This window comes from Carlito syrichta, unplaced genomic scaffold, assembly GCF_000164805.1.
Source record: "Carlito syrichta isolate Samal-C Ts95f unplaced genomic scaffold, Tarsius_syrichta-2.0.1 Scaffold308154, whole genome shotgun sequence".
Lineage (NCBI taxonomy): Eukaryota > Metazoa > Chordata > Mammalia > Primates > Tarsiidae > Carlito > Carlito syrichta.
This window is the reverse complement of record NW_007252250.1, coordinates 274,742-287,961: the sequence shown is the minus strand read 5'-3', so window position 1 is coordinate 287,961 and position 13,220 is coordinate 274,742. Positions and strand designations below refer to the sequence as shown.

The following is a 13,220-nucleotide window of genomic DNA, read 5'->3' as shown; positions in this document are numbered from 1 at the left end:
CTCGGGCGGGTGGGGAGAGAAGGCCTCCCCAAGGTGACTGATCAGAGACCTGAAGTGAGGGCGTGAGTTGGGGGATGATCTCCGGGGACGGCTGCAGACAGCGGGAACAGCCAGTGCAAAGGCCTGGCGAGTTCCGTAATAGCAGCAAAGGCCCTGAGGTGAGGGGTCGGGAGGGAGCTGACCCAGCTGCAGGGTCTGGCAGATGAGGCCCAACCTCATCAAGAGCAGCTGAGCCGACAGAAGGCTTGGGCAGCGATCCAGGTGGGACCCCACCTCCACGGAGGGTGGCAGTGGTTGAGGGCGCAGCTTTAGCCAGAGGGTGTGGCTTTGGGCCGGGGGCGTGGTATGTTGCTTGGGGGCGTGGCTTGGGGCTTAGGGTGTGGTGTGGTTGGGTGTGGCTTTGGGCTGAGGGTGTGGTGTGGTGGTTGGGGGCGTGGCTTTGGGCTGAGGGCGTGGTGGTGGTTGGGGGTGTGGCTTTGGGCTAAGGGTGTGGTGGTTGGGGGCGTAGCTTTGGGCTGAGGTTGTGGCCTTGGGCGTCACTTGGCGCTTCAGGCTTTGTACAGGGCAGGGCCTGAGACTCTGTGTACGCCTCCTTACCACCTCTGTCCACGGGCTGTGGCGGGTGGGCCGAAAACCACGCATACCAGGCACAGAGGAAACGGGGCGTAGTGCAGGGAGTCAGGGTGTTTTTGTTGTGGGCGGGGGCTGGGCGCTACTGGGGAAGCCCTGGGGCAGCCGGCACAACTGGCTCCCTGAGGCCTGCGGAAGGCCGCCCTGCTTGCTTACCCACACCCCCACTTCCCAGACTCACCCGCGCAGAGAGGCCCCTCTAGTCCGCAGGGTGGCTTCTAACCACTGTGCTCTTTCATTCCGGTTTTGCTTGTTCAGGAGATATCTATGGGGCAGCTGCTATGTGCTAATAAGCGCTGTGTCAGTCTCCAGTGGCAGGAGCAGCGACTGTCACACCTTATTAGTCACCGAATGAGAGTTAAGCCAAAGACACCACTTCCTCTCCCACCCCTTTCCTCTCTCTCTCTCTCTTTCTATATATATATAATGTACACACACACACACACACACACACACACACACACACGTATTTTGAATTGGGGTCTCACTCTGTTGCCCTGGCTGAAGTGTAGTGGTGCGATCACAGGTCACCGCAGCCTCACCCTCCTGAGCTCAGATGATCCTCCTGTCTCAGCCTCCTGAGGAGCTGGGACTACAGGTTCTTGCCACCACATCCAGCTAATTTTTTTGATTTTTTTGTGGAGATGAGGTCTCGCTATACTGCTCACGCTGGTTTCAAACTCGTGGGCTCAAGCAGTCCTTTCACTTCGGCTTCCCAAAGCATGGGACCACAGCCATGAGCCACTGTGCCTGGCCTGTTTTTGTTCCTTTTTAATTTATTTACTCCTTCTCCTATTTTTTTCTTTAATAAAGATGCCCAGTGCTGGTGAAGATGGACTGAGGGGACATGGCTGTTCATGCCACTTATTGTTACTATTATCTGTTGAGGTGACGTTCACATAACATAAAATCTTAAAGTGTGTGATCCCATGGGAGTTAGTACAACCACAGTGTTGTACAGTGCTGTCTCTATTTCCAGAACGTTTCCATCACTTCCAAAGGAGACCCTGGACCCCTTCAGCAGTCCCTCCCTCTGCCACTGGCAGCACTAAGCAGCTTTCTGCCCCTGGATTTGTCTGTTCTGGATGTTTCTTGTATGAGGTCCTACAGCATGTGGCCCCCTCCCTGAGTGTCGTGCCTTTTTTTTTTTTTTTTTTTTTGATTTGGAGTCTCACTCGGTCGCCCAGACTAGAGTGCAATGGCCGCTTCCAGTCACCGCAACCTCGCCGCTGGGCTCCAGCGATCCTTCCACCTCATCCTTCCGAGTAGCCTGAATTACAGGCATGCGCTACCATGCCCGGCTGATTTTTTTTTTTTTTCTTGTAGAGATGAGGTCTCGCCAAGTTGCCCAGGAGGGTCTCGAACCCGCGGGCTCAGGCAATCCATTCACCTCAGCTTCCCAAAGGCGCAGGATTACAGGCTGAGCCACTGAGCCCGGCTTGTCGTGCCTTTAAGGCTCACCCATGTTGGGGCCCATTTCAGAGTGTTCCCCCTATAGCTAGTACTCCGTTGTGTGACCATACTGGGTTCTGCTGCTCCCTTCAGCCACTAGTGGACGTGTGGACCTCCTGTGCTGTGGCCGTGGGCATGGAAGTATCTGGTCCCTGCTTTCAGCTCTTTTGTGGGTCTCTGCCCGGGCGTGGACTCTCTGGGTCCCAGGAACCCGATGTTTCGCCTTGTGCAAATGCACCCACATTCCAATTATTTACAAAGATGGGTCAGGTGTGGTGGCTCACACCTGTCATCCCAGCACTTTGGGAGGCACAGGTGAGAGAACTGCCTGAGCCCAGAGGTTCGAGACCAGCCTCAGCAACTTGGCAAGACCTCATCTCTATAATAAACCAAAAAATTAGCCAGGTGTGGTGGCACGTGCCTATAGTTCCAGGCTGAGGCAGAAGGATCACTGGAACCCAGCAGGTCAAGGCTGTGGTGGCCATGAGTGTGCCATTGTACTCCACCCTGGGTGACAGAATGAGACTCCGATTCGGAAAAAAAAAAAAAAATTCGGGCTTGTTAACCATGGTCTAGTGGGCAGCTCTCCCCTGGGGGCATGCTGCTTGTCATAAAGACCGAGGGTCAGCACTGACATCTGGTGGGCTGGAGCCCGGGATCCTCACACCTCAGATGCCAACAGAGTGGAGTTGCAGTCCCTGTGGTGTGACCTCTGGTGGGGCATGGAGAAAATTGGGCACAGGGGCAGGTCTGTGGGAGCTGGCCTTCCCCTCCAACCTATCCTGATGTTGTCGTCTTCCAGGGCTGCTGTCACTAAGTGCTACAGACTTCGTGGCTGTAACAGCAGGAATTTATCTCCTCCTGCCTCTGGAGGCTGGAAGTCTGAGGTGCAGACATTGCAGGGTTGGTGTCTCTTGGGGCCTCTCTCCTTAGCTCACAGGTGGCGTCTTCTCTGTGGCCTCGTCCCTATGGGTGACTGTGTCCTAATCTCTTCTTTTCAGGACGCCAGTCAGCTGAGATCAGGTCTCACCCTGGGGACCTCGTTTTACCTTAATCACCCCTCAAGACCCGTCTCCGCACACAGCCTCATCCTGAGGTCCTGGGGGCTGTGATGTCCCCTGTGAATCTGGGGCATGACTCAGTCCCTGACACGGGCCTCTCCTCCCTCTCTGCACAGACTTCTGCCAGCTGTCAGGCATGCATCTGCTGGTGGGCCAGTACCTGGAGGCAGGGGCTGCGGGGTTGCGGTGGCGGGCGGCGCAACTCATCGGCACATGCAGCCAGAACGTGGCGGCCATCCAGGAGCAGGTGCTGGGCCTTGGCGCCCTGCGCAAGCTGCTGCGGCTGCTGGACCGTGACTCCTGCGACACGGTGCGCGTCAAGGCGCTCTTCGCCATCTCCTGTGAGTGTCCGGGGTGGCGCCAGGGGCTGGGGATGCTTGGAGGAGGGCCCAGGCCAAGACCCCAGCTAGCCAGACTGAGGGACATGCCACACAGGAACCTTGGGAGTCGAAGCTGCCCTGGGCTGGCTTGGGCGCTTAGCGCTGCTGGTGTGTGGGGCGGTTCACCCTTTGTCAGGGCACGGTGGGACCCTGAGCAGTGTCTAGTGGGCAGCCTTCCCACAGTGGAGATACACTTGCACCCCAGCTCAGATAGCCACAGCTGCCTCCAGGCCTCATGAGAACCCTTCAATCGAGAACCCTTGCTGTACACAGGTCCTTTTTTTTTTTGAAAAAAGTATTTTTGAGTTGGGTCTTACTCTGTTACCCAGGCTGGAGTGCAGTGGCACAATCATGGCTCATTGTAGCCTCAAATTCCTGGGTTCAAGCAGTCCTCCTGCCTCAGCCTCCCAAGTAGCTGGGACTGCAGGCACATGCCACCACTCCTGGCTGATTTTTATTTTTATTTTTTTGTAAAGACGAAATCTCACTATGTTGCCCAGGCTGGTCTCCAACTCCTGGGCTCAAGCAGTCCTCCTGCCCCGGCCTCCCAGAGTGCTGGACTTACAGGCATGAGCCACCACACCCAGCCCACAATTCTTTTTATTCTATGGCCCTGTGAAGTAAGGACAGTTCTCATCCTTGTTTGAAACGGAGCTGTGGACAGAGGGATTTGGCCAGGGTTGTGCAGCATCGAGGGGCAGAGCTGGCTCGGACTCCTACCTATGCTGCCTCTCAGGAGACAGGTGCCAAGTTGTGGGGAGGACAGACAGAAGCCACTTGTCTCTGGGGTGCTCTCTGTGCCAGACGTTAACTGGTTCAGTCCTCGTGCACACCCTTGAGGTAGGACCGACTGTGTCTCCTCTGCATAGGAGGGATTGGGCTGGGGCCCAGTGAGGACACACAGAGCCCGGGCTCGAGCCTGGTGGTGTTCTTCCCCGTGGTTCAGATGTTCATCTGTGCGAGGGCTACGCGTGGACACCGTTGGACGGTTTCCCTTTTGCTTAAGCAGCTTTATTTAGACATAGTTCACCCACACAATCCGTCCTTCTACCATGTGCCACTTAGTACTTTCTAGTATATTTCCAGGGTTGTGCAGGTACTGCCACTGCGTGACTTCAGAACATTTCCTTCTTTGCCCAGACCCGAAGCCCCTCACCCCTAGCCAGTCCCCTTAGCCCTCCCTCCTGGTGCCTGCTGCCCTGTCTCTGAGGCCTTCCCTGTCCTGGACGGCCATGCCGATGGAGCTGTGCCCAGTACCCTTTTGTCTCTGGCTCCTTTCACTTAGCATAAAGTCCATGCATGTTGTTGCAAGTGTCAGTCTTCATCATTCTTTTCTGAATTGGGGTCTCACTCTGTCGCCTGAGTTGGAGTGCAGTGACATTGCCATAGCTCACCACAACCTTGACCTCCTGGGCTGTTGATCCTTCCAGCTCAGCCCCCCAGGTAGCTGGGACTACAGGTGCATGCCACCATGACTAGCTAGTTTTTTTCGTAGGGATAGACAAGGTCTCGCCAAGTTGCCCAGGCTGGTCTCAAACTCCTGAGCAGAAGCAGACCTCTCGTCTGGGCCTCCTAAAGTGCAGGGATTGCAGGTGTGAGCCACGACACCTGGCTCATTCCTCTTTATGGCGGAAAATACCCCATCGTGTGGATGGGCCACATTATGTCTGTGCATCCATCTGCAGATGGCCATCTGGCTGCTCTGTCTCTGGGCTCCCGTGCTGTGGGAACACGGCTGTGTGGGGCTCTGTGTGGATGCTTGTTCTCCTTATTCTCATTTCTCCTGGGCACATTCCCAGGAGTGAGCTACTGGGTCACGTGGACACTCTCTGTTGATCTCTTCGAGCTTGGCTGTTTCTCAGCCCCAGAAGTCGTGGGGTCGATGAGATGGGGGAGGAGAGGGGTCCCAACACCCCTCCCCTACCTCGTGCCTCCCAAGCTCTGGTCTTCCAGCATCCTATTCCCATGAGAAGGACAGATGGTGCCGTGGGGCACAGAGGCCTGGAGAGAAGCACGGAGGGCTTGGCTGGGAGGAGGCTTTGGAAGAAGGAAGCAGCCTAGCAGGGAAGGGAGGGCGTCCTGGAGAAGGAAGCGTTCAGACTGCCCCTCCCAAACTAGGGAGAAGAAGGTAGACAGACAGGGGCGGCTCTGCCCCAGAGGGCAAGGAGGGGGTGTGGTGTGGGGCCCCAGGGCCAGGCAGGGGTGGGGGGTGGGAGGGACAGCAGGACTTTCTTTTGCTAGCTGGCATTTCAAAAGAAGTCACTGAACTTTTAAAATCTATGAGACAGTCACATCATTGACAGTTTGACAGGTGCAAGAGAGTACTCAATGGAAAGCCTGTCCCCAACCACTGGTCCCATTAGAGCAAACCACTGTGAGACCAGCGTCTGCTTCCAGAGGTCTTAATAAATCTGTAAGCAAGTGTGTGTGGTTGTATATGCTTAGTGTGTGTGTGTGTGTGTGTGTGTGTGTGTGTGTGTGTGTGTGTGTGTCTGTTCAGTTGCCACTGGGTGAATCTGTGCTGGGGGCCCTCTGCAGAGCACAGCCCCTCACTCTGGCCACCCAAGGCAGTATTGTGGTGTCTCTGCACTCTCCGCCTCCCCCAGGAAGGCACAGCCTCCCTCCCCTTCAGAGTGGCCCTTTGTTTCCACAGAGAGAGGACTTCTAGGGGTCAGAGGGCAGTGGGGCGGGAGGCCATGGGGGGCGGTCCACACTTTGTGCTTTTAGAGCAGTTTTAGGTTCACAGCAACATGGAGAGGGAGGTCAGGAGGTTCCTATTACTCCTGCTCTCCATGAGTACAACCCCCATCCACGTCCACGAGCCTGTGTGGCCACGTCTCATCACCCGCAGTCTGTGGTGTCCATCAGGACTCACTTGTGGTGTCCTGTGGGTCTGAACAGGTGTGTGGTGACCAGCATCCATCGTGACAGCCCCCCACCCAGTGGTCTCCCAGCCCTGGATTCCTCGTGCCATGCCCGTTCATCCCGGCCGGCTCCTGTCCTGCTCTCCTGGCAGTCTCCATATTTTGCCTTTTCTGGAATGTCGTTTGATCGGGCTCTGCATCTGCCGGCTGTTCAGATTGGCGCCTTTCACTTTGTCATATGCATTTACGGTTCCTCTGTGTCTTTTCTGGGCTTGACAGCTCATTTCTTTTTAGCGCTGAATAAGCGTAACTTTTTAAGGAAGCTGTGTGGGCCGCCAGAATGGCTTTGGCGTTCTCGCTGAAGGCGACAGCAGCTATGCTGTGACCCCCCCATACTGCCGCAGAGGAAAGAGGGCACATGCGGTGGGGGGCACAGGAGGGAGGAGGGAGGTTATGGGAATAACTGGGCAAGAGGCAAGGGCCGAGTGGGGAGCAGGGCAGTGCCCCAAACGGGGCGGCCGTGTCCTCCAGGGGACGCAGGGTGAATGCTTGGAAATGCTTTTGGCTGTCACAGCTGGGAGGGAGGAGGTCCTGGCAGGGAGTGGGCAGGGGCCAGGGATGCGGCCTGCCACCACAGTGTGCAGGTAGCCCCAACACAGAGGGACCTGGCCCGAGTGCCAACTGCGCCCAGGAGAAGCAGCCAGGCGGCTGCGGTGCATCTGAAGGTGGGCCAGCAGGCCGTGCTTCCTGGCTGAATGTGGGGGTCTTCACAGCTTCCACTCCCCCCAGGCCCATTCTTTTTTCTTTTGAAATGAAATAACATTTTATTTAACCCAATATATTCAAACGATTAGAATTCCAACATGAGATTAATACAGAACATTAATGAGATTCTTTGTCTTTTTGTCATGCTAACTCTTCAAGACCTGGTGTGTATTTTACAAATAAAGCACACCTCAACTCAGTTGCTGAGTTCTCAGCAGGGGGCGTGAAATAGCATCAGATCCAAGCAACTTTTTTTGGATCCAAGCAAAAAGGTTGCATTTAGGCTGGACGTAGGGGCTCACACCTGTAATTCTAGCACTTTGGGAGGCCAAAGTGAGAGGATTGCTTGAGCCCAGGAGGTCGAGGCTGCAGTGAGCTACAATCACACCACTGTGCTGAGTGACAGAGCAAGACCCTATCTCAAAAAAACAACAACCCCCCCCCATAATTAATTATGTTTAAGGGAAAATATTTTACACATCTGCTGTTTTACTTTAAGTTTATATGAGTTGAACTTGGATGAAATGAACAACTCAATTTCTCAGTTGCCCTGGCCACATGCCAGATACTTAGTAGTAGCCACAAACTACTAGTGGCTCCTGTCCTTCCTTGGCAGTGCAGGCCTCAGCCTCCCCAGGAGCTGGCCACTCACTAAAGGGGCACTCATAGGCTGGTCCTTGTCCTGCGTGGAGGCCTTCCAGAGTCTCATCTCCTTCAGGATGAAGGGCCTGCATGCTCTGTAGCTTGGGGGCCTCAGTTTCCTCATCTGTAAAATAAGAGTCTGAGTGCACCCACCTGTAGGACAGTTGGGAGGTGTAAAAAGAGATAATGCCACCCGGCTCTGTGGCTCAGCCTGTCATCCCAGCACTTTGGGAGGCTGAGGCTAGTGGATTGCCTGAACCCGTGGGTTCGAGACAAGCCTGGGCGACTTGGCGAGACCTCGTCTCCACAATACATAAAAATTAGCAAGGCATGGTAGCATGTGCCTGTAGTTCCGGCTACTTGGAAGGCTGAGGCGGAAGGATTGCTGGAGCCCAGCAGGCTGACGCTGGGATGGTTGTGAGCATGCCACTGTACCCCAGCCTGGGCGATGGAGTGAGACTCCAACTCAGAAAAAAAAAGAAGATAATGCTTCCATCAACTGATGAATGGAAAGACAAAATGTGTGTAACCATGCAGTGGAATATTTTTCAGCCATGAACAGGAATGAAGCACCAACATAATTTGCAACACGAATGGACCTTGAAAATATGCTGAGCAAAAGAAACCAGACACAGAAGGTCACATATTGTGTAAATCCACTTATATGAAATGTCCAGGACAGGCAAATCCATAGAGACAGACATTAGATTCATGGTTGAAGGGATTGGGGAAACTAGGAGTGATTGCTAATAGATACAGGGTTTCTTTTGGGGGTGATGAAAGTGTTCTGGAGTTGCTAGTGGTGATGGTTGCACAACCTTGTGAATGTTTTAAAGATCACAGAGTTGTACACTTTAAAAGGGTGAACTGTGTGGATTGTGAATTATGTCTCAAAAACATACGTCAAAAAAGTTAACGCCTGCATAGTGCAGGCTCATCGCCATGGAAGGCGATGATGGTGGTGGTGGTAGGATGGTGATAGTGGTGAGGATGATGATGGTTATGATAATGGTAGTGATGGTGATGGTGACACAAGACCCTGCCTTCCCCTCCAGGCCTTGTCCGAGAGCAAGAGGCTGGGCTGCTGCAGTTCCTCCGCCTGGATGGCTTCTCTGTGTTGATGCGGGCCATGCAACAGCAGGTGCAGAAGCTCAAGGTCAAGTCGGCATTCCTGTTGCAGAACCTGCTGGTGGGCCACCCCGAGCACAAAGGTGGGGGGTGGCCCCTGAGAGGGGGCAGACGTGGGGGGAGCAGATGCCCTGGGGATGGTGCAGGTGTGGGGGAAGGGGAGGAACAGACACCCAGGGAGGGACCAGGCATAGCAGACCGGTAGGGCTGCCCGCTGACCTTGCAGCCCCTCCCCCAGGGACCCTGTGCTCCATGGGGATGGTCCAGCAGCTGGTGGCCCTCGTGCGGACGGAACACAGCCCCTTCCACGAGCACGTACTTGGAGCCCTGTGCAGGTGCGCTAGGGCCCTTTGGGGGCGGGGTGGGAGTGGGATCCCCTGGGCAGGGGTGGCTCAGGAATTTGCCCACCAGCCTCCTCCTCCCTAGTGGCCCTTCCCCGTGGGCATCAAGGGTTTGGGTCAGAGAGGAGGAGGAATCAGGGAGCCTCAGTTTCCTCCCCTCTGGGGTCTGATGCTGAGGCCTTGTGGGTAGAAGAGAGGCTTTCTTACCCCCCACGCCCCCACACACAGTGCAGGTGGGTCAGTGTCTAAGCAAATGACGGGGTGAAGCCACCTGGGAGTGGGCTCTGAATCACCTGTGCCTGGAACTGCACCGTCCTCCCTGGCTGATGCAAGGTCCGACTTGCAGATAGGGAAACCAAGACGGGGGTGGGGGGAGGGCAGCGATGTGCCAGGCTCTCTGGGAGCAGTGGGGAGTGGGCAGCGCTGCTTGTCGAGAGAGGTCATAAGGGCTCCTCTCATGTTCCCACAGCCTGGTGACAGACTTCCCGCAGGGCGTGCGCGAGTGCCGGGAGCCCCAGCTGGGCCTGGAGGAGCTGCTCCGCCACCGCTGCCAGCTACTGCAGCAGCACGAGGAGTACCAGGTGCTGGGGGGGCCGGGGGAGGGGGAAGCTGCATGGTGGGGGCTGAGGAGGTACCAGCCAGCCTGTCCTCGCCCTCAGGGGCCCCAGGGTCTGCTGGCTCAGGCTCTCCTTACATTCTCTCTTTTTAAAAATCTTTTTTCTTTTCTTTTTTTTTTTTTTTGAGTCGGGTCTCCCTCCAGGCTGGAATGCAGTAGCGTGATCATGGCTCACTGCAGCCTCGACCTCCTGGGCTTAGGCAATCCTCCTGCCTCAGCCTCCTGAGGGCTGGGACTACAGGCACATGCCACCATGTTCAGCTAATTTTTGTAGTTTTTGTAGAAATGAGGTCTTGCTATGTTGCCCAGGCTGATCTCGAACTCCTGAGCTCAAGCTATTCTCCAGCCTCAGTCTCCCAGAGTGCTGGGATGGCAGATGTGAATCCCTGTGCCTGGCTGCCTGCTCTCTCTCTTTTTATTGAGTTGGAGTCTCACTCCGTCACCCAGGATGAAGTGCAGTGGCATGCTCATGGCTATCCCAGCATCGACCTGCTGGGCTCCGACAATCCTTCCACCTCAGCCTTCCAAGCAGTTGGAACTATAGGCACACACTACCGCACCCAGCTAATTTTCAATTTATTGTAGAGACGAAGTCTTGCCAAGTTGCCCAGGCTGGTCTCGAACGCGTGGGCTCAGGCAGTCCACTCTCCTCAGCCTCCCAAAGTGCTGGGATTACAGGCTGAGCCACTGAGCCTGGCCTGCCTTCTCTCTTTTTTTCTGTGCGTTTCACTCCTCTCCATTTAGCAAACAGTGATGTCATCCTTCCTGTTCCCTGTGCTGTGTCTGTCAGGGGAGAAGACAGGGAAAGGGAGAGCTTAGAGGTTCTCAAGGGTTGATGAAGTTATCTAAATGTTATCTACGTGACCTGATGTCATTATTTAGCTCCTGTCACTCACATCAGAAGGATTACGCATTTCAATTGATAAGAAATAACAAGTAAATGGCAAATAACCAATTATTTAATTAGATAAGTAGCAAGTGATACATAACACCATTAGCTATTTAATTAAATATGTAAGTGACACATAAGTGATAATACATTAGGTAATAAAACATGTAAGTCAAAAATAAATGCTCAATCACAACTAATGAGATATTCAGATAGCTCAGTTAATTGCTTGTGAGGTAACAGATTCATTCTTGGAAGTTCCAACTACCCAGACGCTGGTGCCCACCCTCCTGGGACGTCCCTTGTATTGAGTTCATTCCTCTGTGGATGCCATCAAGTGTTTACGGAGGGGCGCTGGGTGGTGGGTGCAGGGGTGACGAGGAGAGAACAGATAGCTGTCCCCAGCTGCTGACCTGCTGCCCTTATCACTGGAACCCACAGACATAAGTGTCTGCAGTCTATGGGCAGGGGAAGTCAGGATCAGCCTGAGCTGGGGCTTCAGCCACAGAGCGTGTGGGTGTTTTGTGGTTTCAGGCTGGAGTGTGTTGGTCATGTTCATCTTCCAGGCATCCCCTGAGCCTCTGGTGTGCCAGACCCTAGGCCAGGCAATGTGGGGCTCACCCTTGAGGCCTGCCTTGTCCCTGCCCTGGAGGTGTTCAGGGGCCAATAGTAGTGGCCTCGTGTAACCTAACCAGCACTCTTTTATCTTTCTTTAAAAAAAACAATTTTTATCTACTTTATTGAGGTATAATTGTCATATAATAAACTGTACATATTGTAGCTGGGTGTGGTGGCATGCACTTGTATTCCCAGCTACTCAGGAAGCTGAGGCAGGAAGAGCACTTGAGCCAAGGAGTTTGAGAGCAGCCTGGGCCACAGAGCAGGAGACTGTTTCAAAGAAAAAACATATTTTGGGAAGCCGAGGCAAGAGGATTGCCTGAGTCCAGGGGTTTGAGACCAGCCTGAGCAACTTGGCGAGACCTCGTCTCTACAATAAATTAAAAAATAAGCTGGGTATGGTGACAAACGCCTGTAGTTCCAGCTACTTGGAAGGCTGAGGTGGAAGGATCAACAGCCCAGCAGGTCGAGGCTGTGGTGGCCGTGAGCATGCCACTACACTCCTGCCTGGGTGATAGAGACTCCAACTCAAAAGAAAAAAAAAAGAAAAAAACCCAAAATCTACCTGCACACATTGAACATGTACAATGTGAGAAGTTTTGACATATATGTAAACCTGTGAGATATTCATTCTCTATCCCTCCATTTGTCAGGTGGTGGCTCACCCTCTTGCCAGGCCCCGACTTGGGTACTGGGGATTCTGTACTTTGGGAACAAAGACAGATACAGTCTAGGCTCTTGTGGCACTCATGGGGTGAAAGCTAAACATATGCAGATAAGCAGACACATACATGGTGGGTACTTGTATGCATACGTAACGTAATTTAGTATATAAATTATATAATGTCAGAGAGTCAGCTACAGCAAGGAAAAATCAAACTGCTAAGGGGATAGAGAATGCTGAGGGTTATTATTTCAGGTAGGGTAATATATTAGTGTCCTGTGGCTGCCGTAATAAAGTGAGTGTCTTAAAACTTTATCATCTCACAGCTCTGGAGATTAGAAGTCCCAAATCCAGGTGTCTGCAGGGTCCTGCTTTCTCTGAGACTCTGGTAGAATCCTCGCTTGTCTCTTCCAGGTTCTGGCGGTTCTGGCAAGCCGTGGCTTTCCTTGGCTTGTCAACTAGCACTGCAGTCTCTGCCTCTGTTTTCATGTGGCCCTCCCCCTCATATGTGTTTGTGTCTGTGTCTTGGAAATCTTTTCAGATAGGAAAAGTTGGTCCACCTGAATTTCAATGTAATTTAATAATCCACTTGCGCCGTACTCCCGAAGATGACTATATCATGATTTAGCCAAGCCTTTTTGGGCATTTCTGTGGGCATGGGACAGAGTTTAATTTTACTAATGCTTCTTGAATAGGTCCCATAGTCACATGGTTCAAAATCCAAGCTTCACAGGATACAGTCTTCTACCCTGTCCCCAACTGCCCAGTCCCTCACATGTCCTTCCTGAATTATCAGGTGAATGTATAAGCAAAGGTGCGTAGAAAGTCTTCCTTTCCTCTATTTTGTGCATAGTCAGCCTGTCATGACCGCTGTCCTGCCCCTTGCCTTATTGTCTTTATAACATCTCCCAGAGTGTATTGCATATCTGCACCTATGGCTCTTGCATTTTTTTTTTTAATTTTTAGTTTATTAAGCTGGTCGTGAAAAATCCAAACAATGGCCACAGATACCGTCACTGCATCATCTTTAGTCCTTTGCCTTTTTGCCAGCACCAACACTGGCCTTTGCAGTCCCCCTGACTTTCTTCATTCTGTTCTTGCGTTCCTTTTGCTGCTTCCTTGAGGTCTTTTTTTTTTTTTTTTTTTTTTTTTTTTGGGTTGGGGTCTCCC

General features: G+C 53.2%; 2 protein-coding genes across 2 annotated transcripts in view; one reads left to right on the top strand and one right to left on the bottom strand.

Moving 5' to 3' along the window:
- The window catches only part of HSPBP1 (HSPA (Hsp70) binding protein 1), a 20,056-nt gene that overhangs the window by 4,530 nt on the left and 2,306 nt on the right, over positions 1–13,220 (top strand). Inside the window, exons 4-7 of the mRNA XM_008065091.2 lie at positions 3,260–3,484; positions 8,850–9,005; positions 9,161–9,257; positions 9,733–9,844. Of these exons, the coding sequence (XP_008063282.1) occupies positions 3,260–3,484; positions 8,850–9,005; positions 9,161–9,257; positions 9,733–9,844 (590 nt within the window). The remainder of the gene's footprint in view (positions 1–3,259; positions 3,485–8,849; positions 9,006–9,160; positions 9,258–9,732; positions 9,845–13,220) is intronic.
- LOC103267502 (40S ribosomal protein S24-like) overlaps positions 13,010–13,220 on the bottom strand; it is an 816-nt gene continuing 605 nt past the window's right edge. Inside the window, exon 2 of the mRNA XM_008065089.2 lies at positions 13,010–13,168. Within this exon, the coding sequence (XP_008063280.1) occupies positions 13,078–13,168 (91 nt within the window). The 3' untranslated portion in view covers positions 13,010–13,077. The remainder of the gene's footprint in view (positions 13,169–13,220) is intronic.